The sequence below is a fragment of the Staurois parvus genome, unplaced genomic scaffold (assembly GCF_062004578.1).
Source record: "Staurois parvus isolate SC_StPar_1 unplaced genomic scaffold, SC_StPar_1.0 ptg001432l, whole genome shotgun sequence".
NCBI lineage: Eukaryota > Metazoa > Chordata > Amphibia > Anura > Ranidae > Staurois > Staurois parvus.
Window position 1 is genome coordinate 23,474 of NW_028319228.1, and position 23,496 is coordinate 46,969.

General features: G+C 41.8%; 1 protein-coding gene across 1 annotated transcript in view; it reads right to left on the reverse strand.

Moving 5' to 3' along the window:
• Positions 1 to 23,243, reverse strand: part of GKAP1 (G kinase anchoring protein 1) — a 36,719-nt gene extending 13,476 nt beyond the window's left edge. The window contains exons 1-6 of the mRNA XM_089662101.1: positions 22,908 to 23,243; positions 16,183 to 16,419; positions 11,603 to 11,743; positions 10,840 to 10,917; positions 8,619 to 8,742; positions 7,332 to 7,354 (exon numbers count right to left, since the gene is read on the reverse strand). Of these exons, the coding sequence (XP_089518227.1) occupies positions 7,332 to 7,354; positions 8,619 to 8,742; positions 10,840 to 10,917; positions 11,603 to 11,743; positions 16,183 to 16,404 (588 nt within the window). The 5' untranslated portion in view covers positions 16,405 to 16,419; positions 22,908 to 23,243. The remainder of the gene's footprint in view (positions 1 to 7,331; positions 7,355 to 8,618; positions 8,743 to 10,839; positions 10,918 to 11,602; positions 11,744 to 16,182; positions 16,420 to 22,907) is intronic.
• Positions 23,244 to 23,496: the final 253 nt, after the last annotated feature.

Genomic DNA, 23,496 nt, shown 5'->3' on the forward strand with positions numbered 1-23,496 from the left:
GTTACCGGGTCACACAAGCCATGATCCACGCCAAAATTGAGGCTACCCCTGAGTAGACCTTTCCCACCCCAGGGACAACCCTATCCTCCCCCCTTTCTATACAGGATCTCTTTTCCTCCACTCTCCCCCTACCTACCCATCTCTTACTGCTACTTTTCTGAATTCTACTCTTCCTTCACTTTCAGCTACCTTTCACATGTCTCTCAGCCTGAGGTTTTTCTACACATTTCCCTTTCTCCTACTATACACCATGACATTGTCCAAAATCTTCAGCCTCATGGGGCTCAAGAAAAACGACAGTAAAATCAACATTTTCCTTTCTATAAACACCGCTAATTGTATGCTCAGGTGCTACAGTATCAAAAACCCACAAACACAACCAGAGTACAACACAAAGTCATCTTCCTCTTTGAACCTGCTGTACTTCCATAGCTTGACATGGTACTGCATTTAGTCAAACTCATCTCTACCTGTTTTATAAATGTCTTGAGTGTTCTCATTTTATTTTATTCATTGTACCTGTCTATACCCACTGTACCATTTCGCTGACAACATGTTCATGTTATTCTGATTTCTAACTTTTGAACAAGAAAATACTATATGTGTTCTGGGATCTAGGATAAAGAAGTTCCTATTATCATAATCGTACAGTAAAAAAAGGACACAAATTTTATCCTTGGAACACAGGATATCCCCAAGCAATAAAATTGAAGAAGTGGGCAACAAACGCCAACAGGAAAAACAAGAATGGGGAACCTACGCAGAAAAACATATTGATGCCAAAAGCTTATATAAAAAGGAGGGCCCACCAGTTGTCTAACAAAAAAAAAAAACAAACAAACAAAACTATGACTTCATGGTAGATTCACAAAACATCATAAAACAAACAGACACACAATTTTTGTGAGGATAGGCTTAAGGATTACTTAAGAAAGGATTCATTCCCAGAGGGCAGAAGCCCCAGGCAGACAAGGTATCCAGCCAGCCGACTGCCAAACTTAAAGGAAATCTATAGTCACAGCATACACTTTCATTTTAGATCATTGTAATAGCAATACACAAGACTGACATTTTTGATATTCCAATATAAGCTTAATTGAAAAATCTCCTTTCATGTTGTGAGTTCTGCACCCATCTCTTTCCACAACTTCTTGGATTCCCTGCATGCTTGGCAGCTTCTCTGCTGCGGTTTACTTTTGATTTTCAAGGACTATATATCCCATGGTACCTTATTGCCTGCAAGCTGCGATTCCTGTACTGACTCCGCTTCCTAAAACACCTCCTCACAGCACCTCTAAGTCAGAAGGCAGGAGCTGTAAATTCTGTGATACAGCACTGCCCACCAACAGGGCATAATGAATAAGTGTTGCGGAATTCAAAGAAGAAAATGTGTGAAGATCTTCACAAAAGTGAAATTACGAACTTCAAGATCATTCAGAGTAATAGGAGTAGGCTATAGATAATCAAAATACAGTGTAGAAATGAATACACGATTTTACATTTTGACTACAGATACTCTTCATATTAGGTAAAAAAAAGAGGTTCTTGGGGTCTGCTGTCATAGGAATGGACCACAGATCTGGACTTCTATAGTACCCTGTAGCTAACTCACCATGTACCAAGTGAGCCCCAAATGCAAGATCCAGTACCCAAAAAAAACCTTACAGGATGGCCTAAAATATGCAGGGTTCAGGTACAGTTTCCAAAATGTACATTGAGAGTAACCAATTGGGAAACCGCTAGTGAGCCATGAGGCAAAAAGTCCGATCTGCTTATTAGTTTTGAAATCTTTGCACTTTGTTAAAAAAAAAACAAAACACTACATGTACATAAGTATTCACAGCCTTTGCTCAATACTTTGTTGAAGCACCTTTAGCACCAATTACAGCCTCAAATCATTTTCAGTATGATGCTACAAGCTTGGCACACCTATTATTGAGCAAATTCTCCCATTCTTCTTCTTTGCAGTACCTCAAGCTATATCAGGTTGGATGGGGAGCGTCAGTGCACAGCCATTTTCAGGTCTCTCCAGAGATGTTCAATTTGGTTCAAGTCTGGGTTCTGGCTGGGCCACTCCAGGACATTCACAGAGTTGGCCCATAGCCACTCCTTTGTTATGTGGGCTGTGTGCTTAGGGTCATTGTTCTGTTGAAAGATGAACCGTCGCTCCAGTCTAAGGTCCAAAGTGCTCTGGAACAGGTTTTCATCAAAGGATATCTCTGTACATTGCTGCATTCATCTTTCCTTTGATCCTGACTAATCTCCCAGTTCCTGCTGCTGAAAAGCATCCCCACAGCATGATGCTACCACCACCATGCTTCACTGTGGGGATGGTATTGGCCAGGTGGTGAGCGGTGCCTGGTTTCCTCCAGACATGACGATTGGCATTCAGGCCATAGAGTTCAATCTTTGTTTTATCAGACCAGAGAGTTTTGTTTCTCATTGTCTGAGATTCCCTCAGGTGTCTTTTGGCAAACTCCAGGCGGGCTGCCATTTTCCCTTTACTGAGGAGTTGCCACTTTTACTCCATCTGGCCACTCTATCATACAGACCTGATTGGTGGAATGCTGCAGAGATGGTTGTTCTTCTGAAGGTTCTCCTCTCTCCACAGAGAAACGCTGGAGCTCTTTCAGAGTGATCATCGGGTGCTTGGTTACCTCCCTGGCTAAGGCCCTTCTCCCTCGATTGCTCATTTTGGCCAGGCGGCCTGCTCTAGGAAGATTCCTGGTGGTTCCAAACTTCTTTAATTTACGGATAATGGAGGCCACTGTGCTCATTGGGACCTTCAATGCTGCAGAAAATGTTCTGTACTTTTCCCCAGATCTGTGCCTTGATACAAGCCTGTCTCGGAGGTCTACGGACAATTCCTTGGAATTCATGCCCTGGTTTGTGCTCTGACATACACTGGTAACTGTGGGACCTTATATAGACAGGTTTATGCCTTCCTAATCATGTCCAATCAACTGAATTTCCCACAGGTGGACTCCAATCAAGTTGTGGAAACATCTCAAGAATGATCAGTGGAAACAGGATGCATCAGAACTCAATTTTGAGTGTCATGGCAAAGGCTGTGAATACTTATGTTTTTTTTTTTTTTAAATAAAGTATTTGAAAAACGGACTTCTTTAATGTTGTCATTATGGGGTATTGTTTGTAGAATGTTTAGGAAAAAAAAATGAATTTAATCCATTTTGGAATAAGGCTGTAACATAACAGAATGTGGCAACAGTTAAGCGCTGTGAAAACTTTCTGGATGCAGTGTGTGTGTATATATATATATATATATATATATATATATATATATATATATATATATAAAAATCTTACAGGAGCAGAGGTCCATTACCTGAAGACAAAAGAAAAATTTATTACACTAGGAGGTAGCAGCATATAATCCCTGGTCCAAGAACACATTTCCTGTGTTCATACGGTACGATTAGGATATGTAGTTTGAGTAGAGCAGCTACTAATAAACTACACAGTGAGGTAGTACTGTATGCCAACTGGGAGATTATTTTAACATGGAGTGACACTAATGAAATATTATGCAAAGCCAATGATATACACTTATTAATGGTTTAATCTAAAACTTTAAACTGAAGATAGCAGATAGACTACTATGTCATGATAAAAACACAACATATTTTGTTACTGTACCCAAAAGAACACTTTACTGGTTAGGTAGTGTTATATTTCAGTATGCAAGTCTCCAAATTGTTTAGTTACTTGCACATATTTAAACCCCAACTTCATGTTTACTGTGACCAAGCTGGCCCAACAAACCATTTCCTTCAAGATGTGCCGCATGGGTGCACTGTATAAAACTGCATTTAGCAACAGCTACCTACAGCAGGGTTTTATTAACCAGGTGCCCCAAACAGTCCCCTGGGGTGCCGCAGCAAAGACACAGAAAGCACTGTACAATCCGATGATTAAAAGGTTTCCTATGCTAACTTCTGTATACAGGGAGAGCACATCCCATTCCTCCTCCAGGCTCTCCCCCCTCCTGATATCATCTATACCAGGGCTTGAAAAATCCGTTCACCCGCTCGCCAAATGCGAGGAGAAATTCCTATGTGGCGAGCACAGATGATGAATGGAGCGGCTGCACCTGCGTTCCAAGCCTCATTGTGAAACAGAGTTCCGGTTTCCAACTTCCGGCTTCTTCGGCACCGCCATTACACTAGTGGCACCGCTGAGAGGACAGGTGCAGGAGAGATCCGCTCTCCTCTGCTGAGAGGAGACACCCTCTCCACCGCCGCGGGGGCTTTACACAAGTTGTGGTCCTGCTGTACAACGAAAACCATAGCAAATCTTGATGTGAAACTGGCTTCCTACTGCTTTTTGTCATCCAAAAAAATTGATGCGTTTTTTTTCTTCATGGAATAGATTGCAATCCACACACAGCCATTGAAGTGGTATTTTGCATCAGAAAAAGGGTATTACACAAGTCTTAGTGCTGCTGTACAACGAAAACCATAGCTGCTCTATTAGCACATCTTTGGTAAAATGTTTACTATTGTTATGCCATGTTTTTTGGCATCTAAATAAACACTTTTTTGTTTTTTCTTAATGCACTACTTCTCTAAGCTCTCTTTTAATAAGAAGCAGGAAATAAAAAAAATGCAAAAATGTTTACTATTGTTATTTATTTTATGCATTGTTTTTTGCCCATCAAAAGAGGCACTTTTATTTTTATCTTTTTCTTAATGCCACACTTCTCTAAGGTCTCTGCTGGAGATAAAAAAAAATACAACATGTTTACAGTAACTATTATTCCATGTTTTTTGGCATCAAAATAAGCACTTTTTCTTTTGCTATACTTTAGTAACTAAAGTCTCTTTTAAAAGATGTAAGTTTAGTTTAAAGTCTCTTTTTAAAGATGCAGGAGATAAACAAAAAAATACAAAAATGTTCACTACAGGTTTAAAGCTGTAAAACTTGATATTTTGATTGCACCCTATTGCTATTATGTCAATTTAAACATAACAAAGTTATGTTATAATTGCAGTTTTTTATATTTTGGACTCTCTATTCTAAAGAACAATGTAATGTCATAAGCTTTAAGGGGGCGTGGTTGGGGGCAGGGCCAGGGGTGGGGTTGGGGGATGGGCCAGGGGTGGGGTTGGGGGATGGGCCAGGGGTGGGGTTGGAGGCAGACCTGGGCAAGGTTGGGTGGGGCAACTGGTGGAGAGTAAGGTTTGTGCCTGGCTAGTAGGTCTAGACTCGAAATTTTAAGCCCTGACCTATACTATTGCTGGCAAAAAACTGAAAGCCGTACAAGCCATCCACCCATGTCCTACCAACCAATGACATCATCTGTTGCTAAGGAAAGTTCAGGCTTTTTCACACAGCTTCTATTTTGCCAGCAATAGTACATATAGCACAGCAGGAGGGAGAGAGCCTGGAGGAGGAATGGGATGTGCGCTCCCTGCACACAGGAGTTAAATTAAAATGAATTAAAAATGTAACAAGTGGGAAGCCGCAAAAAAACAAACACTCACGTTCGGATGCCATCCTTGTGTGATCAAGCCCTTAGACAGGTGTGCCCCAGGATTGTGCGCAATTCTAAAGGGTGCTTTGACTGAAAAATTTTTTAAAAAACACTGACCTAGAGTATACAGCACTGTAATTCGCAGGATTGAGATGGAGGACATTCTGGTAATCCTCACTGCTCCAGACTGTACCAGGCAGATGTAGTACGCTGACCTGATAATGCTCGTGGCAGATGCTCAGTGGGATAGTCAGGATCTTTTGTCCTAAAGGTGGATTTGCAATCTTGCATCATCTGGCTTTAACTGCATGGCTGTTGAACCCAGGTTCTGAGGGTCAAAGCAGCTTCAGAGTCGGTGATTCAGAAAATGCTTAAATCTAGGAAGTCTACTTCTCGTAAGGTCTATCATCAGACATGGAAGGAATACTCACTAGATGCATGTGTTTTGGGGCTTTCACTCTAAATGTTTCTGTGGAAGAATTCTAGCTTTCTTGTAGTCAGGTCTGGACCAGCATTTGCAGGGGCCTTGTTTCTGTCCTTTTTTTATCCTGTTTCAGAGATTTGTGGTCTATTAACCATTGTACAGTGGGACACCCATTTAGCTGCCCCCATCCATTACCCGGCAACACTGTAAAATTTGATTCTTCCCCCCCCCCCCCCCACCACCCTAAAGAAAAAAAAAAAAAAAAAAAACACAACACAACACACACAATCCTCCTATGCTATCTCCCTACCCCAAAAGCCAAAAAACAAAGTGGCCGCAGACACCTAACTATATTACAAAATAGTGAAAAACTGTTAAAGGCGTGAAAGGGTGCTGCGCAGCTCACCAAGTAGCTCAGCACCCTTTCAAGCCTTTAACTGTAACACACAAACTTTTTGAACCCATTATAGACATTCCTCTCCCTACTCTCACCCACAAGGTAGTGTTTCCTTTAGCCATCACTTCTGCGAGGCCAGTGTCTGAACTGGCAGCCTTACTCCCATTCTGGATTTGCATAATAAGATGGTGATCAGACTGAGGACTTCCTCCTTGCCTTAGGTAGTTTATGCCTTTCACCTCAACCAGGACATGTTGTTTTGGATATTTAACTACAGCACACCAAAAATTTCCTCCCATTATCTGGATGTGTTTCAGGCTGTGAGGGTCTCTCAGCCACTGGTACTTTCATGAAGACAGATTCCCTTTTTGCAACCCTAGAGGGAACCAGTAAGGGTACACCCGCTTCTCATTCTAGTTTGCTCAGGCAGACCATCATCCAAGCTTGTGGTCGCAAGGATCAGGTTCCACCATTTTCTGTCAAAATGGCATTGTACTATATCGGTTTGTACTTCTTGCGCTTTTTGGTATCAAGCAACGGTTTACCAAGCTGCCACCTGATCTTCTGTTCATACATTCTCAGTGTTGATGTTTCAGCCTTGTCTGACACCAGCTTTGGGCAGGGGGTCCTTCGGGTGGCTTTGAGCTGTGGGCAGTCCCTATTTTTTTTAGGTTTGTTCATAAACCTGGTATCGAATGTTTGCCCTTCATTTCCTCTGTTTTTGGATGTCCGAAAAGGTAAAGACATCCTGTAAACGCACAGTAAATCCTTTTCTTGGAATCCAATGATATAGCTTAAGGATCCCACTCTTGGTAATGCATTCCTACCAATTTGAGGCATGCTGATCCTGGTATGCCCTACAATATTTCTTCGCTAGTATCCTCCTGTAACAATATAGCCCTAAGGTTAAAGAATTCCTGTGTCCCTCAATGGGCTCCAAAAAAAGATTTTACTTTGAGTACAAAAAAGCCTATTTATCGTTTGTCATAAATGCTGTTTCCATTTACAGGACTCACCTCTGTTTTTTTAGTGTGCTGTTCTGAAATAAAAAAAATAAAAAAATGTTATACATTTAGAAACTCAATTAATACAGCAGTAGGGTATTAGCCTTACTGGTAACATACTTTCGCTAACAACTTCTTGAGTTTTCTTCATTGAATCAGCCCATCCATAAAGCCAAGACATAAGGCTTGCTAAAACATGTATGCTTGTCCATTTTGTTGCCTAGCAAATCTACTCAAAAGCAACACTCAACCCAGAATTCTAAACCTGCATTTGTAGAATGAGCCTGCAGTCTGTCTGCGATTTACCTGTCATATTCATCAGTACGTTTTAGGGGGATTTCTTCTTGATTTCTTTTGCATTAAAAGGAAGAGCAAAAAACAGGAGCAACAACAGATTATGAGACATGTTTACTATAAGAATGCAGACTGATTCATAAATACCACCCTCCGCTGCTCTAAAATAAAACCTGTCTTGACCACTACTTCGCTATAGATGTGTTTTGGAGACATTGTGCATGCATTTTGGGTTGAATGATGTCTCATCTACAGTAATAAATCTGTTGCAGACCTCGGCAAAACAGTCTCAACTGTCAAGATTGCAGGCGCAGGGGTTGCCAAAAACACAAATACTTCATGAGAACCAACTTGCTTTGCAATAAATGTTTGGCTAAATCCATAGCTAATTTTATAAAAAGGTCTGCATCAGTGCTGTCTACTTTTGTCATAGCCTTTTTGGATGTTCTAAAAAGTAGAACAAAAAGTTGTCATCTTTAGGTCATTATCTGGCTTCTAAACATTGAAAAACATTTTCATTTTCTACATCTAAAGAATTATTTTTCTCCTTTTTGAGTGTTTTGACAAAAAGAAAGAAAGAATCTCTTGTTATGGAACACGGATACCATTTTAAAAGTCAAACTTTTTTTTTTTTTTGACAGCGGAGAGGGCATAGAAAGCTTGTCAAGTTTTTATTGCTGTCTGTGCCCCCATTAGAGAGATTCACCCTATCGACTTGTCCTGTTAACAGTCATCACCGAGAGTGAAAGAAAATTCTATATTTTGTCACCACAACAACAGGAGGGGAGACCTTCCAAGAGAGGTACTAGTTCTGGTGACAAGGTATTTCCTCACTTCTGAAAAAAGACACTTAACAGGGCTTGTATCCCTCAATCTTCCTATCCAAAATGGGGGGGGGGGGGGGGAAAGGAAAAAGGTTTGCCTTTAATTCTCTTAAAAAGTAAATTATATTTTTAAAAATTAATATATTAGGTAGATGCCATATACTATTTAGAAGGAAGTCACCTTCTGATTGGAAGTCTTTTAGGGATACTGTGAGAGGCTTGTCCTTCCCTTGTTGACTCTTGCGCTTATCCTTTTTACCAACCCTTTTTGACGGAGGTGATACATTTTCTCCACTGTCATTTTCCTTGGGGGGGGGGGGGGGGGGAAAACAAAAAAAAAAACACCATAGGTAAATATTTATCAAAACAATGTACTTGACACACTACTAAATAGTAGTAATTCACTTTTACCCAATATGATGGTCAGTGCCTTAATCATATAACATGGACCAAGCTCAACCCTTCAGTGGGTTTCCCTAAAAATCTTTACACATGATCGTTTGGTGTTAAAGTATACCTGTGTTTGAATTTCCCATTGATAGCCTCAGCTTTACAACTGGGGCAGATGAATGTTAGTTTTGAGGAGGACTAAGTTACAGCATCAATGTGTTCAATTCAGCGTGGCACAGGGAAGGGGTTGTCTGAGTGTTTTATTGTGTAATGGATCAGTCATATCAATACCATCCTTCTGTCATCTCCAGGAGCCAGGTACTTCCCAGATAACATACACTAGATTGCCAAAAGTACTGGGACACCCCTTCAATTCATTGGATTCAGGTGTTCCAATCACCTTCATGGCCACAGGTGTATAAAAATTAAAGGACCTAATCATGCATACTGCTTCTACAAACATTTGTGAAAGAATGGGTCGCTCTCAGGAGCTCTGTGAACTCAAGCGTGGTACTGTGATAGGTTGCCACCTGTGCTTAAAATAAGTCCATCTGTGAAATTTCCTTACTACTACATATTCCACAGTCAACTGTTAATGGTATTATACCAAAGTGGAAGCAACTAGGAACAGCAGCAACTCAGCCATGAAGTTGTAACTTTGGCCAGGCCTTCTCATCTGACATCAGTGCCTGACCTCACAAATGCGCTTCTGGAAGAATGGTCAAACATTCCCATAGACACACTCCTAAACCTTGTGGACAGCCTTCCCAGAAGAGTTGAAGCTGTTATAACTGCAAAGGGTGGGCCAACTCAATATTGAACCCTACAGACTAAGACTGGGATGCCATTAAAGTTCATGTGTGTGTAAAGGCAGGCGTCCCAATACGTTTGGCAATGTACTGTATAACCCATGTCCAGCATCCCAATTTTTACGTATATAGGGGTAAAAGTTTTCAGACAGTGATGCAGGTGTCACACATGAAAAGTCCTAGAAGTAGTTTACCACAACATGATCGGGCACATGTCATTGCTTATTTAAGAGCAAAGCACACTTGTACAGCATGTAAACATCTTCGGATCCTCAACTATAACAGTTACATGTGCTATTTGTTATCCAATAAGTCACATGGCACTAATTCAAACAATTGTCTAAAATAAAAGCACACACACTGCCTTACATTAACATACTGCAAGTACAAAAATATGCAGAATACACAAACATAAAAAATGTTCACCTTATGCAACTTATGGTTACATGTTACAGGCTCCATCCACACTTGGGGTGGAACATGTAACAGGTTTCAGCTCCAGCCAGCAGTTCACCCAATCCCCCCCCTTCATGTGACACCCGCTGTCACAATTCAGAAAAGTGCAGCCATGTGGGGCTTTGCCCAGATGGCTGTGTCATTTATTCACATTTTCCTGTAAGTGAATGGACTACAACTACTTTCATCCACCGTGGCTGAAAGCTTGCAGTTCTAAACGAAGTGCGAGGGTGCGATTACAGAGTCCATTACAAGCCCTGCAACTTTCAGACAGCCTATATTAAAAATAGGGGCTGAAAGCTGTAGGGCTTGTCTGCAGAAGCTGGACATTGCACCCCTGATCACAGGTGCAATGCTTTCCATGCTCCTGCAGCAAAAAGTAATAAAAGCACTTTTTTTCAGCAAAAATTTGTGCAATTATTTTTTTTCAAAAAAAGCAAACTTAGCCTTTAAATTACAAATGTTAAAATTCCCCAGGACAAAGAACATCTCCAATTACAGGGGAATAACTGCTGTGACACCTCGACAATAAAAGGTAACAAATCTCAAAGACATCTGAGCTGTGCTGCGCCCTGTTGTCAGAAATGGTGCATGTCTTTTTTTTTTTGTCAAAAAACAAAAAAAAACACTGCAAAAGCGTGAACCCAGCCTAAAACCTGTGTATTTATTATATTTTTTTTAATCTTTCCTCATACATACATTTTACTTGTTAAGATTTTACAATAAAATCCATCCTCGAAAATGTACCTTTTTCAGTTCCTCATATTCTAGCTTACTCAGCATTAAGGCTTTTTCAAGATCTGCTTCAAACATATCAGATGTCAGCTAGAAAAAACAAGAAATATTCAATAATATTAAATATGAAAGGGTGTATGATTACAGGATTTGAATTCTCAAAAGGTTTACTAAAGAAGCTGCAAAAGCACTTTCTTCACTTAGCAATGCCCCTTTTGTATTATCAACAACTGTGCCCACACTGCTTACCTTAAAACAACATCTTTTAAATCTGATGTCTGTGGACTGAGATGTAATTAAAAAGGAAGTCACCCTATAGTTGGTGGCCGGGACCCAGTGATTGACAGTCGTGGCCGCGAATGGCAGCACGGTTAGGGTAGAAATGCAAAATTATATATATATATACATATATATATATATATATATATATATATATACATATATATATATATATATACACATATACATACATATACATATACACACACACACACACACACATACATACATACACACGTGATCTTGAACACCCGTGCTGCCCTGTAGCAGTATATCTGCTATAGGGCGGATGGGAAGCGGTTAAAAACTATTTTGTCATTAAAAAATAATTACTGACAATCAGTAAGCCGAGAGAAGGACACCGTGTGACTGCTAGAATAAATCACATGAACAAGTTTCCATTTGGGGTCTTTGTGGCATCCAGGACACAATTTAAAGTATAGCCTCAATGGCTCACTATGTAATAAATGTTCAAAGAGGCATAAAATACACGAACCTGCTCATCTCTCTGTCGCCACTGCTGCCAGTCTTCTTCTTGAGCATCTTTAGCTGTACTCTGTGGCACCGATTCCTGCTGGGGCCCACCAGTGCCATGAGAGGTTTTCTGGGGAATCTTCTTAAATGCCAGATTCCTTAACTAATAAAGCATTGAACAGTAAGTGGCAAGAAATAAATGTAAATACTAAAAAATATGCATCTAATCTAACCTAATGCTCACATAATACCAACCTTAATTAATAGGCATACCGATTATCTAAATAGTCTACTGCTCAAATGATACAAACCACCCTTGAAAAAAAAAAAAAAACAAACTTAAAAGATGTGCATAGTTGGACTTAAAAGTAGCTCAGCAGAATTAAAAGTAGCTTTGGCAAAAATATTCACCTCCTTTCTGGTGCTGTCTGCAATCCAACTGTGATACTCTTCTGAGTTGAAAGACCACGGCATCCAATCCACTTCCTGTGAGCCCAGGCTGTCACTACTTAGGGGGTGCATGATAATACCATACTGGGTTCACAGTACTACTGCACAGGATAGCACTTGTGTCATAAGATGAGCACCGCTCAAGTAGTATGGACCATCCACTACCACACGGGATGAGAGGAAGTACCCATTACATTAGCAGAAAGATTTATGGTATGTTTAAAGGTTTTTTTTGGATTGATATTATCACTTTATTCATTAAACAGGAATTTTAAAAGATATAAATGCCTTGTCACAAGCAATTTTAGTCCATTTTTTTTTCTTTGTGAATTAGGTGTTAAAAAGAAAAAAAAAAAAAAAAAAAAAAAGTAGTCAGTAAAATTACTTTGGCTTTTCATCGGCCACATGAAGGTGAAAGAGCCAATAACTGTCTGCCAACCTCTCTTTCTAAAAAAAAAAAAAAAGGAATATGAATCTACATTATAAAAAGCCCATTATAATCTGAATAGCTAAGTGAGAAACGTTTTGGCTTTACATCCAATTTAACTCCTCGACACCGATGTCACACAAATATACGGCCTCACAGAACTGGGCTTTTTTCCGTGGGACAGCATATTTGCATACCTGTCTTTCTGCTGGGAGCGCGCCACACAGCGGGCTCCCAGCACAAAGAGCGGGTTGTCACCGAGAGCTCCGGGTCCCGTTCGAACGATCAAGACCCGAGACTCTCTATTCCGAGTCACATGATCACTGTGATAGCCTCTGATTGGCTTTCACAGTGATCAGTCACTGAAGCCCGCCCCCTTGGTTTTTTTTTTCTCTTTGAATGGAGAGAGCTCCCAGCACAAAGACTGGGGTGTCACTGAGAGCCCTGGGTTCCCTTCCAATGATCAGGACCCGGGACTCACGATTTCGGGTCACATGACAACCGTGACAGCCTCTGGTTGGCTATCACAGTGGTCACTGTGAAGCCCGCCCCCCTTGGTATTTTCTCTCTCTGAATGGAAGAGAGAGAGATACATTGCAAAAAAAAAAAAAAATATAAAGAAAAAATACCTAGATCAAAGTTTGATCTAGTTCAGTGCCAGGGTTAGTGTTTAGGTCAAGGTCAGGATTTATTTTTTATAATTGGTGTCAGTTAATGTCAGTGTGTTCTACGTAAAAAAACAAAATGCGCACTCTCACTGCAATCATCAAGAGCTAAAATTTATTTTGGGTGGGTATTTGGTGGTAGGTTATGGTAGTAACAAGAAACACAGCTAAATTAAAAAAAAAACAAAAAGGATTTTTTTTTATTTTACTATTTTGGACCAGTTTTCCTTTGATAAGTAAAAAAAAAAAAATTACCATTTACCACCAAATGAAAGCCCAATTTGTCCTGAAAAAAAAAAAAAAAACAATGTATAATTCACCTTGATGTACAGTACTTAAAATATGTACGCTTTTACTAACACATATCAAAGTTGTAAAATTTTACTTCGGCTTTAAGATTTGTTTTACCCTTAGGCGTGAAGGGGATAAGCACACCATATGTTACAGTCCACCTGTACACTATCCTATTGCTACATATACAGTTGCAAGAAAAAGTATGTGAACCCCTTGGGATTACGTGGAGTTTTGCATGAATTGGGCATAAAATGTGCTCTGAACGTCATCTAAGTCACAACAATAGAAGAACACAGTCTGCTGAACATAATACTACACAAATATTAGATGTTGCCATGGTTTAATTGCACACAACATGTAAACATTCACAGTGCAGGGAGGAAAAAGTATGTATGTGAGGCCCTAGCTTAATGACTTCTCCCAGAGCTAATTGGAGCCAGGAGTGAGCCAACCTTGACTCCAATCAGTGTGATGATATTGGATGTGTTGCTGACAGCTGTCCTGCCCTTAAAAAAAACACACACCTGTTTTGGGTTTACTGGTTTCAAGAAGCACTGTCTGATGTGAACCATGCCTCGCAGAAAAGAGCTCTCAGAAGACCTACGATCAAGAATTGTTGACTTGCATGAAGCTGGAAAGGGTTACAAAAGTATCTCCAAAAGCCTTGATGTTCATGTGTCCACGGTAAGAAAGACTGTCTACAAATGGAGAAAGTTTAGCACTGTTGCTACTCTCCCTAGGCGTGGTCGTCCTGTAAAAATGACTGCAAAAGCACAGCGCAGAATGCTGCATGAGGTAAAGAAGAATCCCAGAGTGTCAGCTAAAGACCTACAGAAATCTCTGGCACATGCTAACATTTTTGTTGACACATCTACAATAAGGAAAACATTAAACAAGAATGGAGTACATGGGAGGACACCACGGAGGAAGCCATTGCTGTCCAAAAAGAATATTGCAGCACGTTTGCAAAAGAGCACCTGGATGTTCCACAGCACTACTGGCAAAATATACTGTGGACAGATGAAACCAAGATTGAGTTGTTTGGGAAAAACACACAACACTATGTGTGGAGAAAAAAAAGGCACAGCACACCAACATCAAAACCTCATCCCCACTGTAAAACATGGCGGAGGGAGCATCATGGTTTGGGGCTGCTTTGCTGCCTCAGGGCCTGGACGGATTGTCATTGATGGGAAAATTAATTCCAGAGTTTATCAAGACATTTTGCAGGAAAAAGTATGACCATCTGTCCGCCAACTGAAGCTCCGCAGAGGATGGGTGATGCAACAGGACAATGACCCAAAGCATACAAGTAATTCAACAAAACAATGGCTGCAACAGCACAGAATACGCCTTCTGGAGTGGCCCAGTCAGAGTCCTGACCTCAACCCGATTGAAATGCTGTGGCATGACCTTAAGAGAGCGATTCACACCAGACATCCCAAGAATATTGCTACACTGAAACAGTTTTGTGAAGAGGAGTGGTCCAAAATGACTCCAGATCGTTGTGCAGGTCTGATCTGCAACTACAGGAAATGTTTGGTTGAGGTTATTGCTGCCAAAGGAGGGTCAACCAGTTATTAATTCCAAAGGTTCACATACTTTTTCCTCCCTGCACTGTGAACGTTTACATGTTATGTGCAATTAAACCATGGCAACATCTAATGTTTGTGTAGTATTATGTTCAGCAGACTGTGTTCTTCTATTGTTGTGACTTAGATGACGTTCAGAGCACATTTTATGCCCAATTCATGCAAAACTCCACGTAATCCCAAGGGGTTCACATAATTTTCTTGCAATTGTACAGCAAAATCAGTAGTTGCCCAGTTTGGAAAGTGAAGCTGTAGCAGATTTAGGTGCACAGCTATTTAGAGAACAGAAATTGATGTGCAGCATCTGTAAGGTTGTGTTTCATCTTTAAGCGCATAAAAGAGGATGGAATTAAAACAATCACATTTGGGGGAAAAAAAAAAACAAAACCAAAACACACCACACACAAAACAATGTAAAGCTTGAGATACCCAATATAAAAAGGCACTGAATAGATTACAATTTTGTGGCATCCAAAAGTGGTTCTAAAGGCTCAAGGTGTTAATCTTCATGCATTCTATGCATTAAAGTAAAAAACCTTCTGTGTGCAGCAGTCCCCCTAGCCCATCCCTAATACTTACCTGAGCCCCATCACAATCCAGCGATGTCCACAAAAGTCTCGGTTTGCCGGGGACTCTTCCTCCTCATTGGCGGGACAAGCCACAGCTCTGGGTGTGAATGGACAACAGAGCATTGTCTGGAGCACCTGACAGGAGGGAGGGGTCAGCAGAGCTAGCGGAGGACCCCAGAGGAGGAGGATTGGAGCTGCTCTGTGCAAAACTATTACACAGAACAGGCAAGTATAACATGTTTGTTATTAACAAACAAACGAAAAAAAAAAAAACCCACAACAAAACAGCCTTTAGTATCACTTTAACAGTCACGTTAGTAAAGTAAGTTTCCTTCAGCAGATAAAAAAAAAAAAAAAAAAAAAAAATTGTTGTAGATTTAGAACATGGAATAATTAAAACCACGGATTTCCCTTCACTACCTATCCCAGAGACGCAACAGGGAGTGAGAGGAAAAGCTCTACAAACCTATCTAAGACAATAAAATAAAGAGGTAGGATCCTTTTTTTTTTTTTTAAATTAAAAACTCATCTAGATGGTAAAGTAAAAAAAAAAAAAAAAAAGGACTATCCTAGATACGGATTTATTTTAGCGCAAAAAAGATTACCTCATTAGCCTCGCTTTGTTGCTGTTCTTTCTTCTTTCTACGTTTTTCTCTCTTTTTCTCATTTGCGTTGCTTTTACCACTTGTAGCAGATGCAGTTCGCGATTTCCCAGCCCCACGTGGTACTTTAGACTTCTCTGAATCAGAGTCGCTGCTGCTGTCTACTTTCAGGAGGGCAAAGCGGGAGGCAGTAGTGGGCACCAAACTTGCCACAGCAGAAGCCATTGTGGAAGAATAGCCCTATAAATACATAATTGATTATCTTTTCCACTCACACATCCATAATGGGAAACTACAATGTATCATCAGTGAGAACGTACTATGCATTTCTATTGCAAGGTTGATCAACATCTAACTGGTGACTTCTATTGTGCTTTATTAGAACAATGCATTCACACCTAGGTATACTGAGAATGTGCACAAAATCATGCCACATTTATGTTCAATTTGGCAGCCTATTAAAATCAATGGCTTTCCTACACATGGCACAGTAGCTTGTGTAGCTTTTTACTTTGTGAAGTTTTGCACATTTTTAGCTACGCGTTTTGCCACATTTGTTGTTAGCAATGGAAAAAAAAACTGATTCTGCATGCATTTACAAAACTTCTTGGGCATGAATGGAACCTTAGTAAGAAGCACAGTCTAAGTAATTAAATAAGATGGTAACTGCATTACACAGGCAAGTGTAAATGGACTTGTGTCCATTTACACCCCCCTACCTCCGAGTCCCACTCAGTTTGCTTTGTCAAAAAAAAAAAAAAAAAAAAAAAAAAAAAAAAAAGGAAGAGAGAAGGGGATGTCCTTTACCGTTTAGGTGGATCAGATTAGAGAACAGGTGGGTGTAAATGGAAAGTGGAGCCCCACTTACTCCCGGACGCCCATAGAGCACATTGGGCTCTGTACATGTCCGCTCTGCAGAAACTGACACAGGAAGTACCATTGGCTAGCTCAGCAGAGCATCTCTGAGCTGATCCCCTGCTGCTTGGAACAGAATCCACCCCATGTGAAAGGAACCATGTTCCAGCCCCCCTCACGACAGCCGATGTCACATTTAAAATCAGAGTGGCTCCATCAACACAGCTGTGTCAGGCATTCACAGTGATCTGTAAATGAATAAACTATGAGTCCTTTCTGCCACCATAGCAGATAGCTTGTACGTTGATCAGCAGTCTATTAACACTTCCTCCTCATCTGAGCAGTTACATGTGAATAGAACCTCTGACAGACACTGTGCGCCCAGAGTGGTTTTTTTTTTGTTTTGTTTTTATCCGCAGCCAATTGGCCAGTTTATATGTGACCGTAGCACAATATGCAGCTGTGTCCTGAAGCATTGTTTTGCCACCTATGAATGCAGCAAACAATCTGCTCCCCTGTCGCTCATATAAATATAGTTTAAAATATATATAGAGGCTGCATAATAAAACTGCCTAAAAAACCTGAGGGTTCAGTGCACTTTAATGAACAATTAAAATGGAATTCCAGGCTATACCCAACAGCTCTTAAAAATACCCCTCCCCCTCCTAACACACTGACTAACCTGTGCAAAAAAAAAATATGTGCATGCTTACATGTTTCAGCCCAGTCATATGATCTCCTGTGTCAGCCAGCAGCAGGGGAAAGAAAGAGCAGTTGACAGCGGCTAGTAAAGCCTGGAGCAGTGACATCACCCGAAGGCTTCAACGGCCGTTCCATTGTCAGTGTCCTCTCCTCTTTCCTGCAGCCGCCACTGACTGACACAGGGGAGCTGGATCAGGTGATCAAAGTGGGCTGAAAATAGACAAGTATATACATATTTCTTAAATAGGTTAGTTAGTATAGATGTTAGTAGAGGGGTGGGGATATTAGTTAAGTGTAGCCTGGAATCTCAATCAGAGGCCCTAGACAATAAAATGGTGAGTGTCACACTATTTGTGCAGCAGTTTTTCAAAATATAAGTAAAATACACTTGAATTTTATTTTACACAAACCAGTAAATAACACCCAAGTCTAAAATATAAAAAGGAGGATGTTAAGCTGAGTAGATAGATACCAAACATGTCACGCTTTAAAATTACGTACGTACTACAGTGCATAAAAATATCTATATGCAATGCTTTAAAATCCTTTACGGGTTACCAGTTTAGAGTTTCATGGGAGGTCTAAAACTAACATTATTGCTCTCGCTCTGAGACTCGCGACGATACCTCACAAGTGCAGAGTGATCAGCATTTACATATGCATGCAGGACTTAAGTATGCGTTCATGTTTGTGCGTCAGCATGCGGGGAGGAGGCACTTTAAATTGTAAAAAATATTTTACTTTATTTGAAACTTTTTTACACTGTCTCTAATTTTTAGCAACTTTATTGCTTTCACAAGGGCTGTACAACATCCCTTGTGAAAGCATAGACTGTGAGAGGTCCTCTTTATAGAGAGATCTGGGGTCTATTAGACCTCAAATCTCTTCTCTGGCATCCAATGCAGCTGATAAGACACAGGTCGTTCTGATCAGTTGCTTTATTAGCCACTAACAACCAGGTAAACAAACAGAGAGCCGAAACTGGAAATAATGAAATCCTCGCTGCTTCCAGGGACACAGAGGGAGAAATGTCAGTTCCACCTTCTGCATAGTGCCGCCGTTGCAGCGGTCCTAGGCACTGTGATCAGACTGGAGAGCCTAGGAAGGGCAGCAGTGAGGGAGAACTACTTCCGCTGCCCACAGAAGTGATCATTTCTGCTGAAGAGGGAACTGCAGGCAGAATATTTGATACCAGGATGATGCCTGTAGGTGCAGGCTTCATTCCCAGTACAACCACTTCAACCTGAAGACATCATATATCGTCCTACGGGTAGGAAGTGGTTAAATGGATTCCTTCATTGGCATGTTGTCACCACTGTAAAGGCTTCCATCTTCATCCAGTCTTCCTCCCAGGTTTGTGGGCTCCAGCCGTATGAATGGCCAAGTCAGGGTGACGTTTCTCCAGCGCATGTGTGCAGGAATCACAATTGTGGCAAAGCATTCTGCATTCCACGACACACTCTATGTGCACTGAACGTAAAGTGTCACTGGGCATACCTGGGTGATGCCATCAGCTTTTGCCGATGTGAACCTGCTCCTACACGGTGCACATTTAGGAGATATTCATTGCACCTACGTGTAAGCCTCATAAGTTTACCTGTAAGTACAAGTACACATACAGAGTTAACTACCACTTTAAGTATTCATATCTTTGAACGGAGGGGCTGCTGTGAAAGGTGCAGATCACTGTATTAGTGAGCATCACTACAGTGATAGCCAAAATCTTTCAGGTCATGTGTCGAATGCCTTCCCCCTCTACACACCAACACGAGTTTGTTTGCTTGGCACTGCTGCCATTCGCCGCACGTCTTTTTTTTTTTTTTTTTTTTTTTAAATACAGAGCATTCTCTGTTTGGACAAGGTAGAGAGGAGGATGTCATCGTCACCCCCTCTTCCAATCCGCAAAATCAGAAATAAGAAGAGTTCTATAAATGGCACATGACAAGCGATTGACCCCCTGTGGTCAGTGCGTAGAGGGGAAACTGCTTGCACAGGACCTGGAAGATTGCTATGATCACTGTAGCAGTGCTAACTATTACAGGGGTTGTCAAATTCCAGAGCAGACCCCTAGGTATGAAATATGTATACTTATATTGTGCCAAGCTCCACCAATGAAACTACGTAATATAGATCATTCCGTAGTCCAACTTTAAAAGGATAAGTTCACCTATTGTAACATGTTACACCCATACTCAGAGTGTAACATGTAATTATCAGACCTCCCCCTGATCCCCGCTGTGACAGTTAGCAGGGGATCTCCTCCTCTGCTAACTTTCACTTTTTTTTTTTTTTTTTTTAGAAAAGTGCTGTGCGGGGCTCTGCTCGCCTGGCCACATCACTTATTCACAGTGTTCTGTGAATGAGAACACTACAAGTTCTGACAGCCTTTTGCTGCTGTCGGCTTGTAGCTGTCAATGAACTACCACGGTGCTGTGGAGTACTCTGGTAGTTCATTGAGTCTTCCTGTCAGTAAGCATTTACTGGCCCGTACGGGATGTACGAACAAGCAGATACAGTAGCAGGTCAGAGGGAGACCTGCATGGCACCATCAATCTATTGATTTCTGGTGCAATGCTTTAGAGCAGGGGTGGGAAACTGTGGCCCTCCAGCTGTTGGTGAACTACAAGTCCCATCATGCTTCTGCCTTTGGGAGTCATGCTTGTAACTGTCAAGTTTTTCAATGCTTCATGGGATTTGTAGTTCTACAACAGCTGGAGGGCCACAGTTGCCCATCCCTGGTTTAGAGGCTCCAGAAACAAAAAAATAATAAATGCACATATTATTTACCACTATGCTGATGACACACAAATCTATCTCTACTCCTCATCTCACCCCTTCAGTCTCCTCTCGCATTACTAACCTACTAATTGACATATCAGCATGGATGACACTCCACTTCTCAAACTCAATCTTTCTTAAACCGAGTTCATATTATTCCCTCCAGCCCGTGCCCCCTCCCCTGACTTCTCCATCAAGATCAATAATACAATCATCAGTCCCTCCCCTCATGCCAGGGTACTAGGTGTAATCCTGGACACCGATCGGTTCTTTCAGCCCCAAATCCAATCACTGTCCAAATCATGTAGACTTCACCTCTGCAACATCTCCAAGATACGCCCCTTTTTAAGAATTGAAACTACTAAGCAACTTATCCACTCCCTTGGTATCTCTCACCTTGATTATTGCAACTCCCTCCTCATTGGCCTACCTCATCGCAGGCTATCCCCTCTTCAGTCTATGATGAATGCTGCCGCCAGACTCATCCACCTTACTAACCGTTCTGTATCTGCCATCTCTCTCTGCCAATCCCTCCACTGACTTCCCATTGCCCAACGAATAAAATTCAAAACATTAATAACTTATAAAACCATTTATAACTCTGCCACAAATTACATCACCAATCTTGTCTCCAAATATCACCCAAACTGTCCTCTCCACTCCTCCCACGACCTCCTGCTCTCTAACCCCATTGTTTCTTCCTCTCACGCTCGTCTCCAGGACTTCTCCAGAGCCTCCCCCATCCTATGGAACTCTCTACCCCAATCTGTCAGACTAGAACCTACTCTTCCTACTTTTAGGCAATCCCTGAAAACCTCTCTCTTTAGGGAAGCCTATCCTGCCTTCAACTAATAAACAAATCTTCTATTTCTCTGATCAGTCCATCCCCCACAGTTATTACCTCTACTACCAGACCCTCCCTATTAGATTGTAAGCTCCCAGGAGCAGGGCCCTCCTTACCCTCTTGTATTGAAATGTATCATTGCTGTATTGTCTCCCTTTATATTGTAAAGCACTGAGCAAACGGCACTATATAAATCCTGTATAATAATAATAATACCTGCAAAAAAAAAAAAAAACAAAAAGGGGGAATTTATTATTTTTTGTTAAAAGGTGAACTTGTCCTTTAAAGCAGAACTAAAGTCTCCATACTTATCAGTCCAACAGTCCTGCACCAGCAACTTCTTCGGGGTCCCAGGCTTCGGGCCTCCTCATTGGCCAGCAGAGGATGACGCATGCGCAGCTCAGGTTACAGCGCCTGAGGAGACAGTGAACAGGCAGGTACGGGCATTTTATTGAAAAAGAGACACTGCATGTCCTTCTGCAATAAAACCTGCCTGCTCACAAGTTTTTTTACAGCTGAACTTCAGTTCTGCTTTAACCACTTGCCAACCGCGCTATAGCCAAATGACGGCTACAGCACGGTTGTCCAGTTCTGGGAGAGCGTCATATGACGTCCTCCCAGAACGCGCCCTGCTGCGTGCCCCACAGTGGTGTGCACTCTGTGCTGTCCCTGATCACTGTGTATTAATAGACACAGCTGATCACAAGATGAGGTATTGGCCAAGCACAGCGGTCTTTTACCACGTGATCAGCTTTGTCCAATGACACAACAGATCATGGAGTAAATACAGTTGCCGGTTATCGACAGCACTTTCCTCACACTATCAAAGTGCCGACCAGCAGAGCCTCCCACCAGTGCCACCAATCAGTGCTGCATCAGGGCCTCTTCATCAATGTCCACCAGTGGTGCCTATCAGTGCCCATTAGTGTTGCCAGTCAGTGTTGCATCAGGGCCTCCTCATCAATGTCCACCAGTGCTGCCAGTGTTGCATCAGGGCCTCCTCATCAATGTCCACCAGTGCTGCCCATCAGTGCTCACCAATGAAGGAGAAAAATTACCTGTTAAATTTTATAATAGAAATAAAGAAAAACTTTTTTCAAAATGGTTTGCTTTTTTTGTCTATAGTGTAAAAAAATAAAACTCCCAGTGGCGATTAAATACCACCAAAAGAAAGCTCTATTTGTGTGAAAAAAAAATTTAATATAGATACAATGTTGCATGACCACGCAATTGTCATTTAAAGTGCAACAGCGCTGAAAGCTGAAAATTGGCCTGGGCAGATAAGGGGTAAAAGTGCCTGGTAGGCAAGTGGTTAAACCCAGTGCAGAGGGGTACATGGCCTGGAATCAGGAGGGGTCATGTATAGAATGGGTAACTGGGCACAGTTGTGGGGTCACCTGATCTCTGCAATGAGCAGGGTGACCAGCACTGGAGATCCACCTACCTAGGAATCCATCATCCCAGTGTAACCATAGACAAGTATGTGGATGGACTGCTCAGCTGGAGCCCAGTACAGCCAGCACTTACTTCCAGTACAGCCAGCACTTACTTCCAGTACAAGGATGTTGTCACTGCTGGAGTTGGGGTGAGTGCCCCTTCTGCCACACTCACACGGTCCCCGCTTTTCTCCACAAGCCCGAAGTGCTCTACACTGCTAGAACAGGCTGAGCGTCTCCGGAGGACGAGCTCTGGCCTTGGCTATGGAAACTCTGAGGGAAAGTGAGTGCTGGAGCGGAGAGTAGAGCCCGAGGAGTGACGAGACAAGTCTCCGTGTGCCCGTACTACGGAACTCCCACTGACACCTGCCTCTAGTAGCAGCTGCACGCACATATTCACTACGGCGGCCTGGCGGAGACAAAAGTCTCTGGTCGGAGGGCGAGCTCCACCTGACGTTCACAGGGTGCTGCAGCGGGTGGATATGTTTACTAACTGGGGGCGGGGAAGAGCATAGAGGGCGGGGATCGGCAATGGTATTAGAAAGCAAAGGGGCGGGGGATAGGCCAGGGTAGTAGAAAGCCTAGTGGGCGGGGATAGGGAAGAAGGTGAGCGGTTTCACTCACACATGTGCCGTGCGAATGAAAGCTCAGTTTCTCCACTAATTGACAAAGTAGTTGTTCAGTTCAACGGTTCCGGTCAGG